The sequence below is a fragment of the Scyliorhinus torazame genome, chromosome 7 (assembly GCF_047496885.1).
Source record: "Scyliorhinus torazame isolate Kashiwa2021f chromosome 7, sScyTor2.1, whole genome shotgun sequence".
In the NCBI taxonomy this organism is placed as follows: Eukaryota; Metazoa; Chordata; class Chondrichthyes; order Carcharhiniformes; family Scyliorhinidae; genus Scyliorhinus; species Scyliorhinus torazame.
In genome coordinates this window covers 276,311,807-276,335,025 of record NC_092713.1, presented here as the reverse complement: position 1 = coordinate 276,335,025, position 23,219 = coordinate 276,311,807, and the positions used below count along the sequence as shown (strand labels likewise).

At 45.7% G+C, this 23,219-nt stretch overlaps 1 protein-coding gene and 1 long non-coding RNA gene across 2 annotated transcripts in view; one reads left to right on the top strand and one right to left on the bottom strand.

Annotated features, from left to right (window-relative positions):
* Positions 1-3,959: 3,959 nt before the first annotated feature.
* LOC140427477 (uncharacterized) lies at positions 3,960-4,709 on the bottom strand. The gene is made up of 2 exons (XR_011948507.1): positions 4,528-4,709; positions 3,960-4,287 (listed from the first exon to the last, which is right to left on the bottom strand). It is a non-coding gene; the product is annotated as an uncharacterized lncRNA (long non-coding RNA).
* Positions 4,710-14,760: 10,051 nt separating this feature from the next.
* LOC140427055 (uncharacterized) overlaps positions 14,761-23,219 on the top strand; it is a 50,840-nt gene continuing 42,381 nt past the window's right edge. Inside the window, exon 1 of the mRNA XM_072512507.1 lies at positions 14,761-15,105. Coding sequence (XP_072368608.1) covers positions 14,913-15,105 — 193 coding nt within the window. The 5' untranslated portion in view covers positions 14,761-14,912. The remainder of the gene's footprint in view (positions 15,106-23,219) is intronic.

Below are 23,219 nucleotides of genomic sequence, written 5' to 3'. Positions count from 1 at the left end.
ACTTAGGAGGCAGTGATCATAATATGGTAGAATTCAATCTCCAATTTGAAAGAAAGAAGGTAGAATCAGATGTAAAGGTGTTACAGTTAAATAAAGGTAACTACAGGGGCATGAGGGAGTAACTGACGAAAATCGACTGGGAGCAAAGCCTAGTGGGAAAGACTGTAGAACAGCAATGGCAGGGGTTTCTGGGAGTAATTGAGGACACAGTACAGAGGTTCATCCCAAAGAAAAGAAAGGTTATCAGAGGGAGGATTAGGCAGCCATGGCTGACAAAGGAAGTTAGGGAATGCATCAAAGCAAAAGAGAAAGCCTATAATGTGGCAAAGAGTAGTGGGAAGTCAGAAGATTGGGAATGCTACAAAAACAAACAGAGGATACCAAAGAGAGAAATAAGGAAAGAGAGGATCAAATATGAAGGTAGGCTAGCCAGTAACATTAGGAATGATAGTAAAAGTTTCTTTAAATACATTAAAAACAAATGGGAGGCAAAAGTAGACATTGGGCCACTCCAAAATGACGCTGGTAATCTAGTGATGGGAGACAAGGAAATAGCTTAGGAACTAAATAAGTACTTTGCGTCAGTCTTCACAGTAGAAGACATGAGTAATATCCCAACAATTCAGGAGAGTCAGGGGGCAGAGTTGAATATGGTAGCCATCACAAAGGAGAAAGTGCTAGAGAAACTAAGAGGTCTAAAAATTGATAAATCTCCAGGCCCAGATGGGCTACATCCTAGAGTTCTAAAGGAGATAGCTGAAGAAATAGTGGAGGCGTTAGTTATGATCTTTCAAAAGTCACTTGGAAAATCGCTGTTGTAACCCCCCTGTTCAAGAAGGGAACAAGGAAAAAGATGGAAAATTATAGGCCAATTAGCCTAACCTCGGTTGTTGGCAAGATTCTGGAATCCATTGTTAAGGACGAGATTTCTAAATTCTTGGAAGTGCAGGGTCGGATTAGGACAAGTCAGCATGGATTTAGTAAGGGGAGGTCGTGCCTGACGAACCTGTTAGAGTTCTTTGAAGAGATAACAAATAGGTTAGACCAAGGAGAGCCAATGGATGTTATCTATCTTGACTTCCAAAAGGCCTTTGATATGGTGCCTCACGGGAGACTGCTGAGTAAAATAAGTATTCGAGGCAAGGTACTAATATGGATTGACGTAGGGAGGTTGTTTCCATTATCAGGGGAGACTAGGACCCGGGGGCACAGCTTTAGAATAAAAGGGAGTCACTTTAGAACAGAGATGAGGAGAAATGTCTTCAGCCAGAGAGTGGTGGGTCTGTGGAATTCATTGCCACAGAGGGCGGTGGAGGTCGGGACGTTGAGTGTCTTTAAGACAGAAGTTGATAAATTCTTGATTTCTCGAGGAATTAAGGGCTATGGAGACAGAGCGGGTAAATGGAGTTGAAATCAGCCATGATTGAATGGTGGAGTGGACTCGATTGGCCAAATGGCCTTACTTCCACTCCTATGTCTTATGGTCTTATCAGATTGGCTGTCCGCACTGAAAGGAGTGTACAGCGATGAGACCTCTTAAAAATGAATAGCTAGGATGTCACTAGAGTAGTTTTACAAAATTTGGTTTATTAAGGATTGAGATTAATTATAGAAAGTGTACTGGGTAATCATCATTAACCATTAAACCTGTATTTTAGGACATAGCAGTGATAATCATGTAAACTCTCAGCAGTGGCTACAATGCATGATGGGATTTAGGCTAGTTAACTTGCCCGTGTTTTTGAGGCACAGGAGATGTGTGTTCAGATTACAAAGTAAGCAAGTTTTTATCAGTGGCCCCCAATATTCTCTGGAAGTGAAAAGGAAGCCACTTCTGATATCCTGGCACTCTGAGACAATTTATGGAGTAAAAAGGATGACAGTTCTGCCATCCTGTTTTTCACTGAACAAAGGGTTGGCAGGTTGCTAGGATGGGGAAAACATACAAAAAGATTGATATAAAGCTTTTGGTAAACCCAGGTCACAGGATGAGGCTCAATCATGGGTTGATCACAATTTTATTGGATAGGTTTGGACATGACAGCTTCAAGGATTGGATTGAGTCCAACTGGGATGGACTATTGATTCTTGGAAATTGTATAATTGATGTGTTTTTATCAGTGTTTAGCAGATCGATCTTGGCATCCAAAGAGTTAATGGGGTATACAAACCCACTAACTCTGGGTGCCCTGCAGCCATTTCACGTTTGAATGAGTGTTAAGTTGCTGCAGTATTTCAAAGTGTCCCTGGGTGGGGATGTCTGGGGAGGGCATAAAGGAATCAACCGATGTCTCGGGGGAGAGGCCATTAGGGAGGTGGGGGGGGGGGGGGGGAGGTCTGGAGGCTGATGGACTTCAGAAAGGGGATTTTGATGGAGACCCCCCCCCCCCCCCCGCCACCCGTCCCCAACACCCTGCCCAAAATCTAAAACCCTGATTTTCGGACTCTCCACACAAAGCCCAGAATTAAGGCTGGGTGGAAAACGGCCTTGAAGTGGCCAATAATTTGCCACTTAAGGACCTTTACTGCGGAAAGGATGGGTTTTCTAGCCAAGGCCTTGCCCACCCCAGTATCAAATCCCCGCTAATAAAACCCAATGGAGGGGGGACAATTGTAAAATTCTGGCTCAAGTCACTATAATGGAATTAAATGTCAATCTGTATTGGTTTACAGTTGGGGAAGGGTAAGACGAGGGTCTTGGACAGAGGGAGATTGGGCAGCCTAAGGATTGGGACAAGGGTTGGTGGGTTGGCCTATTTTGGAGGCCAGTTGGGGGGAAACAGCTTTTGGGGCGGGGTGTTTCCGATGTGCATAGGCAACCCTCCAAATGCTGTGCAACCACTTCCTTCCTGATTTACAAAATATTTGCAAAGTGTCATGTGAGAGTACCTTTAAGAAATGGATGTTTAAGCAATGCACCTTTAAGAAATGGAGCTGATCATATTACTGAAGTGATGTCAGAGGGTGGGGGAGCTGAGCTCACTCCTGCTTTTTTGAGTTTCAGTTTGAGAAGGCAGCTGGGAATGTCTGTGTGTTTTGCTGTGAGCTGCAGGAAGAAACACAGAGCTGGTCTGTTGATGTCTGCAATCCAAAGACTATAAATATATTGAATGTAACCTAATGTGTTCCAATTTTTGAAGGTTTGAAGTCTTTTGGATGTTTAAAGGAACAGTTTGAAGGATTATTTAGTATTGTAGTCTTTTGGGGTTATCTTTGAAGTAATCGGTGTTAAGATATTCAAAGTTTGTTTTTAAAAGGTTAACTTGAATTCATAGAATAAACATTGTTTTGTTTTAAAACCCATTTGTCCATTTCTGCTGTATCACACCAGGAGAGTACGCCGTGTGCTTCCCACACCACAATCTATTAAAAGTTGTGGGTCGGTTGAACTCCATGAAACACTTTGGGTTCTGTAAACCCGGACCCATAACAAACGGAAGTCCTGCCCACTCATGGCTGCCTGACCATGCCAACCATTTGATGGCATGGGCAGTGCATCATACAGTTCAATTGGCTTGATAACAAGCGCAATTGACCTTTGATTATATATTTTAAAATGGCAGGTGGCTCCTGATTTCAGTGACTGTCCACCTACCATATTATGGTGGCAGCTTGGGGATGGGCAGGTGGTGAGTTTGCTACTCTTCGTATTTTACATGCCCCTTCCCAGCGAAAATGCCACAGCTGAAGAAATCCAGCCCAATGGAAGAGTTGTGAGGTAGTGGTAATGTAGAGCTGGGTGTCATCAGCGTTTATGTGAAAACAACGGTGTGTTTTCGGGTGATTTTGCCAAGGGGCCGCATATTGAGGAGAAATAGGAGAGGGCCAAGGATAGACCTCTTGGCCTCAGGAACAAATCTTGTAAAGTAATTGACTTTCAAGGAATTTCTCAGCTTGATAGTATTGAAAGATAATTGAAATAAAAACATGATTGTTGTCAATCCATTGTGATGCGGGTATTTCGGCTCGGATTTTGTTTATTGTCACGTGTACCGACCGAGGTACAGAGAAAAGTGTTTTTCTGCGAGGAGCTCAACAGATCATTAAGTACATGAAAAGAAAATACACAATAGGGCAACACAAGGTATACAATGTAACTACACAACACCGGCATCGGGTGAAGCATACAGGGATGTAGTGTTAATCAGGTCAGTCCATAAGAGAGTCGTTTAGGAGTCTGGTAACAGTGGGGAACAAGCTGTTTTTGAGTCAGTTTGTGAGTATTCTCAGACTTTTCTATCTCCTGCTCGATGGAAGAAGTATTTTAATGGATTGTTGTTGTTGGACCTGAAAAAGAAAAAGCTATAAATGCAAGAAAGTTTGAAGCAAATAAAAGCCAAAAGACTCAGCAAATCTCCCAGTTTCTGTCAAGAGAACAGATTATTCAGTGCAGATGCCTAAATTGTGAAGCTGTCTTTTCTCAATGACATGTATTTCAAACATTTTCTGTTTTGTTGCAGTTTGCACCTATTCATTGAAACACTTTATTGAGGAAAATCAGTCCTTCCAGCAAATGATGACCATTACCTGTGCAAAGGACATCCATCAACAATTAACTCTTGGGAAAGTTGTGAGAACAATGGAACCTGTCCAGGAAAGGAGACAGATGGATTCCACATTCTTCGTTAAAGCCTAGGCACAAACAAAGTCCCAAAGTTATAGGGCATGAAGAAGAAAGTAATGTATGTGAGAGCCAGCAAGTTGACAAGCTCTGTGTAAAGATGTTCTGAAAAAGTCATGATTTTGTGCAAACTGAGTGTTATTCTGCATTTCTTTCAGAGTTGTTAAAGGAACTACATCCAGGCAAGCTATATGTGTGACACTAAGCAAAACGTTTCTGGGGCTCGCAATGAGTACTGGAAATGACATGTGAATGTCATTTTGGAAATTGAAATGCATAGCTATGAACACAGTTCAATCCAAATAAATTAACTCTATGTGGTGATTATCCCTTTCTGGCTATGTTTCCCTTAAAGGGACGATCACCACTCTTCACTGAGAAATGTGTGGACTCTGTACAGTTCGTGAGGCTGTGATGTTTATTGACCAAATCTGTTAAGGTCATATTCAAGTTACATTTCATGACCACTGTGCCATTTTATCCTTACTGACAGGGAAATCATTTTTTGAGGCTTATAGTAGCAGTCACCTATCCTAATATAATTATTAATATATTCACTTCAACATCGTGACAAAAAGACAATTGGAAGTAAAAATAGCAAATATATTAAGCAGCTATATCAGTGACTTGATAGTTACACAGCTAACTGGGAATCAGAGCTAATCCTTGGTCTGTGGTGAGTTAATTGGTTTTAGCGGAATAGCAGTAGGGGTGTTACGGTTGCCCTCTGCACTCTTCTATGTGGGAAACGCTGACTCAAGTTCCTGCTTCTGATTGCTATCTGGTGACCCTGGTTAGAAGTACTTGTGTGTAAGAACAGGGTGAGGCCTTATAGCCTCAGTGAGGGTCACACATGAATAATAGCTCCTCAGGCATGAGGACATGACAGGCACTGTACAGCAGTGAGGGAGTGGAGTGGAGAAGGGCTGGTGAAAAATATTGGGAAGGGAAGCACAACAGAAAATGTTGGAAATGCGGAACAGGAATGTTGGCATCTAAAAGAGAAAAATAGGCTCATGTTTCTGGTGGGACCTTGCATCATATTTTATTTCAGAGCAGCAACGGCAGTGACCTTAAAAGATTTGCCAAGTAGAGCACTTGCGAGGGTTTATGAAGTATTTTATCTGCGGGATGCCTCACACACTTTTACATTTCCTCGCTCTTGTGTTAAACAGAAGTAAAATTTTGAATGTAAACCGGATGAACCAGTCAAAACAGTCAGTGACAGGTTGGTCAGCGGGTGAGTGCAGTCCTGTAATCTGCTCGAGGGCTCCCAGTGCAGTCCTATTATTCCATAGCCAAGTCAATACATTTGAGTAACAGGGTTAAAGGGAAGAAGCTGGAGTGGAATTTGGAACAAGCTTTCTTTTAAACCATAAAGTAAATTCAAAATCCTACTTAATTATTGTTTAGTTAGGTATCTAATTACTTTTATTTAATTTCATACATACATCCTGCCGCCTGTATCAGGTTTACACCGAAAACAATATTTTTACTTTAAAAGAATAGCCACTGATTATTGTAGAATGATTGCTATCAGCTATAGCCATCTTCCATTTCCTGCACCAATTTTTTCACCTTCTTATTCTCTTTCGGACAAAATTACTCTGGCATGTGGTCTCAAAAAACATTTGTTCTTTACACAAGTGCTTTTTGACGTGTAATCACAATTCTGTCTTAACTTGACATTTACACACGGCACTTTTCGGTGAATCTAACGAATGAACTGGAGTAGGAAAATTGGCCTACCTCCTCCCTCCTAAATTTACGGGATTTGCGATGGCCGGCTGCTGGGAAGACCTGTGTGTTGATTTTGAGGCAACTCCAGAAACTAGTAAAAAGCCGGAATTACAATTGGATGGAAATAAGCTGCCAGCAGTCTTAGGCAGTAATAAATATTTAACGCTATTTACATGACGCTGACAAGAAACTAGTGTCAGTGGGTTCACCATTCCTGAATTATGTATGTCATTCAACCAATACAGAACAGTGGCACAGAGCCAGGGGAACGGGTTCGATTCCGATGGCTGTCTGTGTGGACTTTGCATATTTTCCCCGTGTCTGGGTGGGTTTCCTCCAGGTGTTCCGGTTCCTCCCACAGTCCAAAGATGTGCTGGTTAGATGGATTGGCCATGCTAAATTGCCCCTTAGGGTGGGATCACAGCAGTTAGTTGGGAGATTGTGTCTCGGTAGGGTGGGTTTTCAAAGAGTTGGTGCAGATTCGATAGTCCACATGGCCTCCTTCTGCATGGTAGGAATTCTATTTTATGATTCCAATAATAACTTAAATGGATTTCTGACAAGATCCACTAAATAAATCTATAAGGAAGGTTCACTTTTTTTTAAGCCAGTATGTATTGAAAAGCAGCATATTTGCAGAGGGATTGCTGTCAACTAAAGGAGACCCACAGGATGTTGTCAACATGCCATTGGTGTTAATGGAAAGATAGCTTTTGTTGGTTCCTCTTCTTTCAGCTTTTCCCATGTTACACGGGATTGCTACTTTTCTGGTTTAGTAACTTCATATCAACAATCATTTTGTGCATTTGACGGGTGGTTTTCCAACCGGATGGGGAGGTAGCTTTTGTTGGCTTGATTAATTGTGGCTAGTAAATATGGGGCAATAGTGAAACTTGTGTTCGATAGTTGTCGTCAGCACTATGTCAGTGACTGTTGCTTTCAAAGAATTTGGTGAGTCATCGTGGATTGTATGCAAAACTACAAACCTCTTATTGCAAACTCTATTTGTCATGAAGAGCCAAGATGCTTTTACCTTATGGCACAATACTGGTTAATTTCGTTTTCGTGCCCCTCCCAATTTGACAATGAAATTCCAGCTGCATTCAGAGAGTTTAGTAATGAACTGAGCCAGTTCACCTTATGTGCCATTGCACAAAGCAGGACTGTCATCACACCATTACACCAGGAGGTGGCACAAGGGCAGGAGTCTAAATTCCAAACATTCCGATTTGTGCAGATGCAGCATCGAAAGACTGACAGTGCCAGCCTCAGGTGCTCATGTGGATTTTATTTTTTTGAGGCAGGCTACATGGAAGCTGTAAACAATTCCTGTGGTCCTTCTTCCATGACCCAAGCAGAGCATCACCAGTTCACTTCGTAATCTTTGCTAATTTAATGTATTTAGAACATGAACATAGAACATACAGTGCAGCAGGAGGCCATTCGGCCCATCGAGTCTGCACTGACCCACTTAAACCCTCACTTCCACCCTATCTCCGTATCCCAATAACCCCTCCTAACATTTTTTTGGTCACTAAGGGCAATTTATCATGGCCAATCCACCTAACCTGCACAACTTTGGACTGTGGGAGGAAACCGGAGCACCTGGAGGAAACCCATGCAGACACTGGGAGAACGTGTAGACTCCCTGAAAAACACAATCAGCATGAGCAGCACATAAATACGACAGGGATTGCAAAAATGAAATTAGACAAAGTAAATTTAACCCAAAGCAACAAATAATTCACCCCCACAACCCAAAGATTTGCAGGTTAGGTGGATTGGCCACGCTAAATTGGTCCTTAATTGGGAAAAAAAATTATATTGAAACAAAGAAAAGAAAATGAATTGACACACAGCTTGCAGCATTTGAGCCAATGATGATGCCTCTTGGTGGTGCAGCTATAACCAGCTGATTGAACACATGCCAGGGACTAAAGCTGTGATGTTCTGCTCAGTGTACCTCAATGCCACACCTCACAGTGGGCCTACCCCTGAGCCATGGTAGCGAGTTCCATGTTTAAAATAGTCAATAAAGCACTGCAATCGTTGCTCAGTACATTGTTCGGAGAGTAAATTGTCAAATTTCTAAAATCTTAGAAACATTTTGGATGGAGGTTCTGTCTCCAAAGAACCTTGAGATTTGTATCCATTTTGTATTAGAATGATAAATTAGTTAGTATGAGGAAACAAACATGTGAATGTCTCTGTTAAACAGAAATAATTCAGAATACAGTTTCCACGTAAAAGGCCTTGGAGAAGTTTGCCATGGGATCAGTTCCAGAACCGGTCTGCTCTGGACGGTCACCCTTGCTTCTCAAATTCTTGTAGTGGAGTTAATTTATGAACTATTTTAATTTATTTTTATTAAATCGATGATACATTTTAGAGCCGGGTTGGCACCACATTATCTGTCTCTGGACATCAGGGGCGGTATTCTCCCCGACCCGGCGAGGCGGGGAGTTATCATAGAACATACAGTGCAGAAGGAGGCCATTCGGCCCATCGAATCTGCACCGACCCACTTAAGCCCTCACTTCCACCCTATCCCTGTAACCCAATAACCCCTCCTAACCTTTTTTGGTCACTATGGGCAATTTATCATGGCCAATCCACCTAACATGCACATCTTTGGACTGTGGGAGGCAACTTGAGCACCCGGAGGAAACCCACGCAGACACAGTGCAGACTCCGCACAGACAGTGACCCAGCAGGGAATCGAACCTGGGACCCATGCGCTGTGAAGCCACAGTGCTAATCATTTGTGCTACCGTGCTGCCCATTGAAAGTTTTGATGTGGACATTAGTGTATGTGTCACAAGACATTTCATTCTGAACCAATGAGTGGTGAGCTGACTTTAATGCGATAAATTCTTTAAATAAGAATGATGGAACTTTTGTAATGGATGACATTGAAGGTCCCTCTGTAATTTTGTTGCAAGCACATGGAAGTTGATTCTCTCTCCCCTACTGGGATTAATATCAGTTGTTGCAAAACTGTACAGACTAGAAGGTGCCAGATCAGTATCTTATGCTTTATGCTCGGTTAACTGATTGTACCAGAATGTTAAGTCTTGCGACATACAGTAATCATAACATCCCTACAGCGCAGAAGGCCATTCAACCTATCAAGTCTGCACCAACTTCCAAAAGAGCACCCTATCCAGGCCCAAGCCGCCACCCTATATCCACCTAACCTTTTGAACACAAAGGGGCAATTGATCATGACCAATCTACCTAACGAGTCTTTAGACTGTGGGAGGAATCCGGAGCACCCAGGGGAAACCCACTTTGGGGTCCCAATGAATGTCTACATTCAATGTTTTCGACTGGCAAGCACTAAGACAGACATGCAATACAGAATGTAGAATTGGGCAGAGGAGAAAAGACAGACAAAAGCCCCAATTTTAATTCAAAGTGGGAAGTGGGCGGAGAACAAATGACAAATCGTTCTGATGTGATTTTGGCTCCCACGCCTCATGTAAATAACATTGATGGGAAATGAGCAATTTGCCCATTTTCTCTGCAATTTTGGGTTGGATAATTTAAAAGCACCTCTTAAAACAAAGTTGCAGTCTCTGCTTTCAAATGTTCTACACTTCAAAGAGGGGAGTCTCCGAAGTGAGTCTGAAGCACTCCCCCATTTTTAAGATGCCACCCTGGAGGTCCTGCTGGAAGCCCCGACATCCACAGGAGGATCCTTAATCCACTATACAGCAGGTCCGCATAGATGTGCCTGACCCACAGGAGCTGGGTTCAATGCATAAAGAAAGCCAACATCCACACGAGAACAAGGTATAAGTATTTACAGCTCACACCACCCCTTACATCTCTCCATTCAACTCTGAATAATTCACAGCTCATAACACCTGTCACCCATTCTAGGATTTATCACATCTTTCAACATACAATCACATGGTCACAATGCAAACACGCCCTATTCTTCATTTGGTTTCTTCACACTGCACAATAACATAATTCTCTTCCCACAGGCAATTGCTGACACAATTACAACCCCCTCCCAGGATTCCTCACTGCACATTCCACAATTTATTCTTTTATCTCCCATTCTGAAGCGAATTCTCAAGCTCTCAGTCAATGTCGAGGTCACTTTCCTTTTCAAGAGTCTTTCTCTAACTCTCAACCTCTCTTTTTGTACGGCAAAATAACTCATAATGCCAGGGAGAGGTCTATGGCCAGGCGAGGAGTAGCTAACATTCCCCAACCCAAATGGGGCATGAAGCCCTGAAGATTCGTGATCCAGGTAAAATACTGAGTACAGGGAGGGCAAGGTTAGCATCTTAACTGAGCAGGTTGCCTGCATATTGTCGCAACCAAAGCAAATATTTAACCAGCTTGTCTGTCTCAAAACTTTCAAGTTCTAGGGCGGGATTCTCCAATAATGGGTCTATGTTCCTCGCCGGCGTGAAAACCAGCGCCAACCACTCCGGCGTCAACAGCCCCCGAAAGTGAGGAATTCTCCACTTTCTACGGGGCTAGGTTGAAGCCAGAGTGGTTCCCGCAGCTCCAACCGGCGTCGAAGGACCGGTGTGAGTTTGCGCATGCACGGAACGGGCAGGGTATTTCCACGCATGCGCGGGGGTTCCCTTCTCCGCGCCGGCCCCCAGGCAATATGGTGGAGTCCTGCAGGGGCACGGCGTGGAGGAAAGAAGGCCCCCATGGAACCAGCCCGCACACCGATTGGTAGGCCCCGATCGCGGGCAAGGCCATCGTGGGGAACCCCCCCCGGGATCGGATCCCCCTGTGCCCACCCCTCCCCAAGACGGCCTCCGCACACTTATCTGCCAGGTCCCGCCCTGTGTGAGGTGAGTAATTCACGCCGGCGTGACTGGGCAAAACTTGTCCGTCACTCGGCCCATCGGGGCCTGGAGAATCGCCGGGGGGGCCATTATCAACGGCCCCCGACCGGCGTAGCGGGAATCGCGCCTCCCCCGGAGATTCTCCGACCCGGCGCAGGATCGAAGAATCCCGGTCTTAATGTCCAGCCAACTGTGTGATCATAACTCTTCTAGCTTTTCCTTTTCATACCCTCCTGTCACACCCAACAATTTTATCTGTTAACCAATGAAAAATGAACTTTGGGCTTGACTCTCCCAAATAATTCCAAAGTTAATGTGTGGTGGATTTTTCAGGGTGTTTCTCGTCGGCTCCACCAGTGAGTTCCCCATCGCTATTCCATGACACTGAGTCACTTTTTTGGGCCCTGGGGAGTTTCTCACCGGTTTAGCCCACCTGGCCAGATGAACACCGTCGTCGTTGCAGTCGCGAGTGTCCGAGGTCGATTATGGTCCAGCGTCACCGAAGCCAGATGGAGCAGTTACGGGTTGTGATCGGTCAGTGTGTAGTCGGCCGTGCTGGGGGCCTGGGGCCCCATCCAAGATGGCATCTCCCATGGATCGCACATGACGGTCGTGGATGGACAAAATGGTGGCGGGGATGGACAAAATAGCGGCGCCCATCCGTCCAGCGTGGTGTCCGAGGGGCAAGATGGCCGCGCCCTGGGGTCGGACATGGCTCTAGGATAGGGGGTGGCGGTGAGTGCTGGCCGCCTGGGACCCGAGGGGAAGATTGCGGCGACGGTCCGGAGTCGCTGGAGATCGCGGCCATGGCTCGTGGTTGGCAGACCCCCACAAAATGGCCCTTCTTGCCACACCCTTTGCAGGTGGAGGTGCGGGCCGGGCAGCGTGTGCGGGGATGCTTCGCCCACCCGCAGGAGAAGCAGCGGGGCCTGACGGAGTTAGCGGGCCGTCTTACAGCGCAGGCCTGCGGGGACACGGGGAAGGTCAGTGGGGCTGCCGCTGCGGGATGCCACGCAGCCCAGGGGGCCGCCGCGCGGTCGGGCGCATAGGGCTGCGCGTTTCTGGAAGCAACATCCATGGACCCTGCCAGGGCCCATGCCTCTCTCAGTCCCAGTGTGTCCTTTTCTAAGAGTCTTTGGCGGATCTCTGAGGAGCTCATATCTGCTACGACGGCATCCCGGATTAGAAGTTCCGTGTGCTCGCTGCCCGAAACTTGCGGGCAGCCACAGTTTCTGCCCAGCACCAGTAGCGCACGGTAGAAGTCCTCCAGCGATTCCCCGGGGCTTTGCCGTCTAGTTGCGAGCAGGTGACGTGCGTAGACCTGGTTTACAGGGCGGATATAATGTCCTTTTAACAGTTCGATCGCAGCATCGTAGTCCTCCGCCTCCTCGATGAGGGTGAAGATTCCAGGGCTTACTCTCGAGTGTAGGAGATGCAGTTTCTGTTCTCCTGAGGGGGTACCTCCGGCCATCTCGAGGTAGCCTTTAAAGCACGCCAGCCAGTGCTTAAATATCGCCGCTGAGTTCTCCGCGTGGGGGCTGAGTTGTAGACACTCCGGCTTGATTCGGAGATCCATTCTTTCAGCTTAAGTCTAGTCGATTAATTGAGGCACGATCAATTAATTTCAAAGACGAGGTTGTAACATAACTGAAGGCTTTAATCGACTGAAACTGTTCCCCAGCAGCTTCGGTACAGAAAGTGAGGGCTGCTGGGACGGTACCGGTTCTTATACCCTGCCCGTCAAGGCAGAGCTACATACCAACAGCCAATGGTAAACTCCTAGGTTTAACCAATGGTCTTCAGCCTCATGTGTACTGTAATACCTGATAATACCACAGCTTCTTAATCCTTTTTGGATGTCTGTACAAAAATCGAAGATTTTTCTATTTTTGTTTACTTCTCCGGGAGTCTTCCAGCATTGGTTTCTTTGTGGTATTTTTAAAGGATAGGCTTGCATACCACAAAGGTACAAACAAACAAACAAGCGCATTATTGGGAAGGTGTTTACTCTACAGGCTGTTAGGATAGACTACCTGTTTGCCCTCGCAAATGGCTGATGATGGCATCAATAAATCATGTGATCGGACTCTTACAGTGACCTTGTTCCAACTCGGAACAAACATGAATGTGCGACACACGTGTGGCAGCAGTCAAGGAGCAGGAGTCTGCAGCAGGACGCTCACTGGCTCCAGCATTGCCAGTTGCTAACATTTCAATTGTCTCAACATGAGCAAATGCAGACGTCCACCAGCTTGGGGAACTCCTCGTTGGAACAGCAGAATTGGGAATTCTTTTAAGAAAGGCTTGACACATGGCTGATAAATAAATCCAAGCCATTTATTTTTTTGCCTTAATAACATCATAGGATCCTCACTTCTGTATATACTCATGTTCTACATGATAAACTACAGAGTACTGATGTCGTGGAAACTGCTATTGCATCTGCTGGATGACTCACCTGACTGAAAACTAGTGGGAAGGGAATAGTAAAGCTGCTCACCCGCTCTGCTCTTGCTGAAAATGTGCATTTGTAAACATCATGACAGGATAGATTGGGCTTTGTTATAAAGTCTCCGCCTGAGAAAAGCTTAACTTCCTCCACTTATACATAAAGAATAGTTACTTGAGTGAGGCAGCAGAGGAATGTTGTCACTTATGAAACCAATAGTTCAGCACCTTCATTGAAGGGAGAGGGAAAAAGGGCTAAAGAATGAGGGGAGAGTGGTTCTATAATTAATGTTGCTGTCTCATATGTCAGAGTTAAACACATGTTACGGTCCCGGATTTACTTACCAGTTTACTCCAAGTTAATTGATTTGATCCAGAGTTGTTGTGGGAGTTCTAAAATTGATTTGAGAGTGGAGGATATCAACTGTGTTTTCTCTTAGTTGTTATATTCAGTAATCCGTGCTGGGATTGCACAGATACCCAGTCAGATGAGGGCAGTATCCATTGGCCTTTGAAGTTGTACAGGCTACGAGCTTTCACCTTCGAGTTACACACATGAAGTTGGGCACGGTAGCTGACCTGATGGTGCAAATGGAAATAAAGCTTTGGGTGATTCAGCATTTCAACTGAGGGAGGAAGGAAATGGGAAAAAAACTGGGAATTAAAGTGCAATCGCTATCTGCTGCAGTGAAAGATGCCTTTACTACTGGTGGTTAGTTGTGAGCTGGCTCGCTGTTTTTTTGCTAAATCTATCTCCATTATCCTTCCTGACAGAAAAATCAGAGATGCTTGAAGAACTGGTGCATAGAGTAACTGCCTGGAGCAAGCACACAGATACACAGAGATAGATATAGAATTCAAGCACAATAACTGCCAGCATATTAGAAGTTACAAACTGTCCTTGGGTGGCCGCCCTGGGAGTGCTGAGAACCACGTTTCTCCGAAAGCACCCCAGTGCTGAGAAAAGGCAAACTGCATCACATTTCTGCAGATTAGAAGTACTCAAAACAGGATGATCCCCTGAGGAGAGGAAAGCGTCACTTTGCATAGCAGAGGGCTAATATGCTGTGTAGAAATATGTCGCTCGGCCACTTTGAGCACACAGCAACCTGTTAAATTCCTCTGCCGCCAGCCACAGTCGTCGTCGCTCATTTCATGATTTAAGATTTTTCTGGGCTATAAATAGATTGGATATTCAGTTTCTGACCAGTTCCTGTTCCTCAGCTCATTTCATTCAGGTGAAGTTGGTCTGTTTAAAAACAGAGTTGTTAAATTGATGATTTATGATTCAGGAGAAGAAAAAGGACCTGAATCTAAAGAGGAAAAGTCCAGAGAATTCTTTGATTATCCCGAGCTGTAAGAAAAGGAAGAAAGTGGTCCACAATCTTTGTGTATTTGAAGAGAACAACATCGATTCTGTTGGAATGTCGTCCGGGAGAAAAAAACAAATCCTCTCTTTGCTGAAGTGGAGAAAAGGTAACTTAATTATTGTCAACAAAATATGTTGAAGTACACGTGATAGTGCTTAGCTCCTATGCTTAAAGTTCAAAGGAGCCCTTATTCATGAAGGGGGCTGCAAATTCTATGACAACGTTTGCAATGTGTGTGGTAAAAGAACAGTGTAGTGTGGTCCTGAGATAAGCCAGCTCCAGGAATATTTAAGGTGATTGCAAGATCGAGCCAGTCCTGTAAAGTTTAAAGGAGATAGGAATTCAGGGTCAGTGCTGTGAATTTTAAATAAGGTGTTAGGTTGGGTTGGTGCTGTGAATGCTCAGGAAACAGGTGTCACAGAAATCAATACTGTGATTATTAAAGATGACAAGAACTTTCAACGCTGGTGACAAGGTGCAACATGCGGAAAACCTTCTCCTGACTTTGGGACGTGGGCAGCACGGTGGCACAGTGGTGAGCACTGCTGCCTCACAGCACCAGGGACCCAGGTTCGATTCTGGCCTCGGGTGACTGTGTGGAGTTTGTACGTTCTCCCGGTGTCTGTGTGGGCTTCCTCCTGATGCTCCGGTTTCCTCCCACAGTCCAATGATGTGTAGGTTAGGTGGATTGGCCATGCTGAATTACCCCTTAGTGTCCAAAGATGTGAAGGTGAGGTGGGGTTACAGGGATGGGGCGGGGTTGTGGGCCTGGGTGGGGTGCTCTTTCGGAGGGTTGGTGCCAAATGGCATCGTTCTGCACTGTAGGGATTCTATGATGATGATGCAACCCTCATTCTTAATGCAGATTGGAGTCATTCAAGGCCTTGCATGGAAGTCCTCCGACAAATATGTTTCATGAGGTATAGGAAATAAATAACCAAACTAAACACGGCTCATTTAATAATGGCTCATTTGATGTTCTGATCACGAAAGATAGCTTTTGTTTAACTGGAATATAGTAATAATGGACCTATTAAAATTTGTTTGTGCAATAAAAGTTTGAAACACTACAATGATCCAATGGGACTACAGAGATATACAAAGAACAAAGAACAAAGAAATGTACAGCACAGGAACAGGCCCTTCGGCTCTCCAAGCCCGTGCCGACCATGCTGCCCGACTAAACTACAATCTTCTACACTTCCTGGGTCCGTATCCCTCTATTCCCATCCTATTCATGTATTTGTCAAGATGCCCCTTAAATGTCACTATCGTCCCTGCTTCCACCACCTCCTCCGGAAGCGAGATCCAGGCACCCACTACCCTCTGCGTAAAAAACTTGCCTCGTACATCTACTCTAAACCTTGCCCCTCTCACCTTAAACCTATGCCCCCTAGTAATTGACCCCTCTACCCTGGGGAAAAGCCTCTGACTATCCACTCTGTCTATGCCCCTCATAATTTTGTAGACCTCTATCAGGTCTCCCCTCAACCTCCTTCGCTATTGCAATATATTGCAATTATTGTATAAAGTGCGATACCCTATGATTAAAAAATTGTTAATTTTTTTATGGTCACTTCACTAGAAGAGGCGTGACAGGCCAGAAAAGCACAGGAGTTTGAATCAGCTTAGTGGAATTTGCAGTTGCACAAGTACCTCAATTTTGTTGGGTTTCTATGACGATGGAAGGATTAGCCATCAAGCTGTACTTGCGCATAAAGGTCTAGTGCCAGGATCCTGGATGTCTCTAAACGGCTACAGGACATACTGAAACAGGAGGGTAAACAGACAGATGTCATTGTCCACATTGGTACTAATGACATAGGCGGGAAGAGGTCCTGCAAAGACAATTCAGGGAGTTAGGTCGGGAGCTAAAAAGCAGGACCTCTAGGGTAATAATCTCAGAATTACTCCCCATGCCACGTGCTAGTGAGACTTGGAAAAGGGACATAGTACAGTTGAATACATGGCCAAAGAGCTGGTGTAGGAAGGAGGGCTGTAGATATATGGATCACTGGGATGTCTTCTGGGGAAGGTGGGATCTGTACAAGAAGGACGGGTTGCACCTGAAATGGAGAGGCACCTATATCCTGGGCGGGAGGTTTGCTAGTGCTCTTCAGGAGGGTTTAAACTAGTGTGGCAGGGAGGTGGGAACTGGAACAGCAGGCCAGTAAGTGTAGAGACTGGGGAAAAATGTGAGACTGAGGTAAACATAGAGCAGAGTAAGAGCAAACAGAGGTAAGTCGCAGGGCTCAGCGGGACTGTAGGTCTGGAGTGCGTTTGCTTTGATGCAAGAAGTATAACAGGTAAAACAGATGAACTGAAAGCCTGGATTACTGCATGAAAATATGAACTGCAATTACAGAGACATGGTTAAAGGTGGGACTGGCAGCTTAACATTCCAGGATATCATTGTTTTAGACGGTACAGAAGGGGAAACAAAAGAGGTGGGGGAGTTGCATTGCTGATTAGGGAGAAGGTCACAGCTGTGCTGAGGGAGGATCCATTGGAGGGATCTTGTAGTGAGGCATTATGGGTGGAGCTCAGAATAAAAAGGGTAAAATCAAATGTTGGGAGTGTACAATAGGCCCCCCAACAGCTGCAGGAAACAGAGGAGAAGTTGTGTAGTCAGATACTGAAAAGGTGTGAAAAAAGAAGGGTAGTTGTGATGGGCGATTTTAACTCCCCATATTGACTGGGAATCCTTTACAGCCAGGTGCTATGATGGAGAGCAAATTGTTAAATGTGTCCAGGTGGGCTTTTGATACAATTTGTTGACAATCCAACCAGGGAGGGGGCCATACTAAACTTGGTATTGGGGAATGAGCCAGGCCAGGTGATTGATGTTTCAGTGGGGGAGCATTTGGGGCTTAATGATCATAATTCCATTAGATTTGAAGTAGTCATGGATAAGGACAAGAGTGGCCCACAGGTGAACTTGCTTAATGGGGCGAAGGCCAATTATGTCCAAATTAGACAGGAGCTGGGGAATGTGGACTGGGAGCAGCTATTTGATGGCAAATCTATGTCTGACATGTGGTAGGCTTTTAAAGGCCAGGATGGATGTTGAGGTCAGGGATAGATGTGAGAATGATCTTGAGAACGTCAATATATCAAAGGAGGAAATGTTGAGTATCCAAGGCAGTCAAGTCCCCGGGGCCACATGGGATCTATCCCAGGTTACTGTGGGAGGCAAGGGGAATAGCTGGGATCTTAACAGATATCTTCACATCCTCTTTGACCACAGGTGAGGTTCCTATGGACTGGAGAAGAGCCAATGTTATTCCCTTGTTTAAGAAAGGAAGAAGGGATAATCCAGCAAATTGTAGGCCGGTGAGTCTGACATCAATGGTGGGGAAGCTTTTGGAAAAGATACTGAGGAACAACCTGTATGCACATTTGGAGGAAAATGGACCAGTTCGTGTCAGGCAGCATGGTTTTGTACGGGGAAGGTCATGTCTCACCAACTTGATTGAGTTTTTTGATGAGGCGACAAAGAAAATTGATGAGGGAAGGGCTATGGACATAGTTTATATGGACTTCAGTAAGGCATTTGACAAGGTCCCACATGGTATACTGGTACAAAAGCTAAAATCACATGGGATTCGGGGTGGGCTAGCTAGATCGATACAGAACTGGCTTGGTTATAGAAAGAGTAGCGGTGGATGGGTGTTCATCAGGGATCAGTGCCGGGGCCTCTATTTGTAGTATATATAAATGATCTGAAGGAAAATGTGGGTGGTCTGATCAGTAAGTTTGTGGATGACACGATGATTGGTGGAGTTGCTGATAGTGCCAAGGATTGTCAGAGGATACAACAGAATAAACATAGATTGGAGACTTGGGACAGAAATGGGAGGTGGAGTTTGATCTGGACAAATGTGAGGTGATGCATTTTGGAGGATCAAATCTAGGAATGAACTATACTGTAACTGTCAGAACCCTTAGGAACATTAACATACCGAAGGATCTGGGTGTGCGTGTCCACAGTTTCCTAAAAGTGGCAACACAGGTGGCCATGGTGATTAAGAAGGCATATGGCATGCTTCCTTTCATCAGCTGGGACATTTGAGTGCAGGAGTTGGGAAACCATGTTGCAGCTATATAACACCTTGGTTAGGCCTCATAAAGGACAAAGAACAATACAGCACAGAAACAGGTCCTTCGGCCCTCCACGCCTATACCAGTCATGCTACCAACCTTTGCCAAAACCCACAGCACTTCCTTGTGCCGTATCCCTCTATCCATGTGAAGTATTTGGAGTATTGCGTGCAGTTCTGGTAACCACATTATCATAAGAACTTGGAACAAAGAACAAAGAAAAGCACAGCACAGGAACAGGCCCTTCGGCCCTCCAAGTCTCCGCCGACCATGCTGCCCATCTAAATTAAAATCTTCTACACTTCCGGGGTCCATATCCCTCTATTCCCATCCTATGCATGTATTTGTCAAGATGCCCCTTAGACATCACTATCGTCCCGGCTTCCACCACCACCTGTGGTAGCGAGTTCCAGGCACCCACAACCCTCTGTGTAAAAAACGTACCTCGTACATCTCCTCCAAACCTTGCCCCTCGCACCTTAAACCTATGCCCCCTAGTAATTGACCCCTCTACCCTGGGAAAAAGTCTCTGACTATCCACTCTGTCTATGCCCCTCATAATTTTGTAGATCTCTATCAGGTTGCCCCTCAACCCCCTTCGTTCCAGTGAGAACAAACCAAGTTTATTCAAACTCCCCTCATAGCTAATGCCCTCCATACCAGGCAACATCCTGGTAAATCGCTTCTGCACCCTCTCTAAAGCGTCCACATCCTTCTGGTAGTGTGGCGACCAGAATTGAACACAATACTCCAAGTGTGGCCTAACTAAGGTTCTGTACAGCTGCAACATGACTTGCCAATTTTTATACTCAATGCCCAGCCAATGAAGGCAAGCATGCCGTATGCCTTCTTGACTACCTTCTCCACCTGTGTTGCCCCTTTCAGTGACCTGTGGACCTGTAAACCAAGATCTCTCTGACTGTCAATACTCGTGAGGGTTCTACCATTCACTGTATACTGTAAGCTTTGGAAAGAGTGCAAAGAAGGTTCATCAGGATCTTGCCTGGTCTCGAAGGTGTTGGCTATGAGGCGAGATTGAATAAACTAGGATTCTTTTTACTGGAAAGGCAGAGGCTGAGGAGAGACCTAATAGAGGTCTACAAAATTATGAGAGACATCGAGGGATATGGACCGAGGAAGGGGAGAAGATTTTGTTTTAAGTTAGGGCATCATGTTCGCACAGGCTTGGAGGGCTGAACGGCCTGTTCCTGTGCTGTATTCTTCTTTTTTCTTTGTTCTAAATGTATCACAACGGGGCACCTACAAGTCCACATAAGTCAAAATTGTGCATTGCACCAGAGGAACTCAAAGAAGAGAGAAAAACATTTAAAAACATAGTTGTCTCACAAATATATATGCAATGTAATGATATTGTAAGAATTTACAAATTTTCTGCTGGATTCTAACATTATTTAACATTGTACTTACCACCCCCTTTCCCTGTTGTTTGATGTTAGCACTCTGATGATGTATCCTTGCCACAACATAATTCTTAAACTAGACCTATAAACATGACCTGGAATTATTTTACTGCTAAAATTTATAGATAACAATCTTTATTAGTGTCACAAGTCGGCTTACATTAACACTGCAGTGAAGTTACTGTGAAAAGCCCCGGTTGCCACACTCCGGCATCTGTTCGGGTACACAGAGGGAGAATTCAGAATATACAATTCACCTAACAGCACGTCTTTCGGGACTTGTGGGAGGAAACCGGAGCACCCGGAGGAAACCTACACAGAGATTGTGAGACTCCGCATAGACAGTGACCCAAGCCGGGAATCGAACCCAGGTCCCTTGCGTTGTGAAGCAACAGTGCTAACCACTGTGCTACAGTCCCGCCCATAAGCAGTTCGGCTCAGATTTTCACTGTGGCCAAGAGGTTGTCAGTCATGGTGAAAACCCAGAGATGGTCAGAAACTCAAAGTTCCTTCCCCAAAAGATGGCATTTCCTATTTTGCAACTGCAGGACTAGAGCTGGGCCTGGGTTCGTGCACGCATCATTGACGGAGGCAGCTGGCCATTTAAATCATCAGATGCCTCCACTGAAGTGGGTTATTAGTATGCTAGGAGTGTGAAATCCATAATGTGCAGATTGGACCAGTTAAGAGGTGTATTTTAATGGGTAGCCAGGCTTTGGAGAGGTAAAGTATCTCTGAATATGATGCATGGTCACCTTTGGGAGAGGGAAGGCATCCCCTTTGGGATTGTTGTATTTCTACATAATTGTTCGCAAAGAGTGCATAATCTCATTGGAACTGTCAAAGCTGTCATGTGACTGTCAAATTTATCACAGAGCTGTCAAGGAACTATCAAGTTGGCATGAAGGGGATAAAGGTATAAGGTAGTGGGTGGGGGGTCATGAGTTGGCATGAGTCATCATATGGCTATAAAGTGCCATGAGGATGTCGGGAGCATGGGTAGTATGAGGGGCTTTGGGGGGGTGTAGATAGCAATGGATTGGCAAGTGTGATATTCGGGGATGTGTGGTGGGTGGGGGGACATGAGGTCCCATACATGAAATGGCATGTATGGGACAAGGGGAGTGTTTGTGGTTGAGTGGGTGAGGAGTGAAGGCTGGAGGGCTGTTTCTTGATTTAATCTTTTTTTTTTACGCTACTTAAAGTGCCGAACACAGAGCCGAGACGTCTGCTCAGCCTACCTCCTCACCTGGCAACTTCTGCACTCATTCCAGAGGACACCCGGGCGGGATTCTCCAATAATGGGGCTATGTCTCCACGCCCGTGAAAAATGCGCGAGAATCACTGTGGACTTACCTGGAGAACGTCCAAGGTGATTCTCCGATGTGCAGGGGGCTAGCAGCGCCCTGGAGTGTTCCTCACAGCTGCCGATACGGGGCCCTGCACTTCCGGTCGGGGTCTGCGCATTAGCACAACAGCGGCCTGTGTCGGCCGCCCCACATGACATGGCCAATCCACACCGCGGACCTGCACCAAAAACATAGGGCCCCCCCCCCCCCCCAAATCGCATGCGCCAGCGGATCGGTGGCCCCCGATCGGTAGCTGGCCGTCCTGGAAGCCCCCCCCCCCCCGGTGTATGATCCCCCGAACCCACCAGGGTGGCCGCGGACTCACGGCGAGTTCCCGCTGGGTGGAAACATGAGAGAAGCACGCTGTCGGGAACTCGGCCAGCTGCACTCGGTGAATCGCTGCCGGGGTCTCTTTCAATGGCCCTCGACTGGCTCCGCTTCGACCGCACGCGTGCGATTGGCGGTGATTCTCCGGGGACCGGAGAATCACGGGAGCGGCGTCAGACCTGCTCTTGGGTTTGACGGCCATTCCCTTCCCTCGCGCTGATCGCGACTTCGGCACGGAGGCTTGGAGAATCCCACCCCCCGTGTCTGCGTGGGTTTCCTCCAGGTGCTCCGGTTTCCTCCCACAGTCCAAAGATGTGCAGGTTAGGTGGATTGGCCATGATAAATTGCACTTAGTGTCCAAAAAGGTTGGATGGGGTTACTGGGGCAGGGTGGAGGCGTGGGCTTGTGTAGGGTGCCAGTGGTGACTTGATGGGCCGAATGGCCTCCTTCTGCACTGTAAATTCTATGACTGCAGGGCTCAGGGCTTACCTCCAATCCAATCTTCCCTGGGACAAAAATTCCAACTGCAGGCACCCATTTTTAAAGGTCAGATTCATAGAACAGGGAATTTGCCTGTCTCTGCGCACCTGATTTGAGAGCGGCAATCTGAGCCTTAGAATACACATTGCATTTAGAATCTTTCTCAGCAATCTGCACCATTTTTCAGTAGAACCCAATGCCCAAGAAAAAATTGAAAAACGTTCCAATTTTTCAGCTGTTGATTCCTGAGTAAGAAGACCACGGGCTTAAGCCCTGCTGAAGTACTTGAAACTTAGATTTCTGTGCAGTACTGAAATGTTGCTGTATTGTTGGAGGTGACCACTTTTCAAAATGTTGCCTGCTGTCTCAAGTCGATGTAAAAAACACATAAAAACAAGAAGCTCAGCAGGATTCTCTCAACTTCCAGGTCAACGTATAACCCTCAACCAACATCTCTAGAAATATTCAATTGGTTATTTATCTCATTGCTATTTGACGGACCTCACTCTCTGCATAATTGACTGCTCTGGGTTCCTACATTA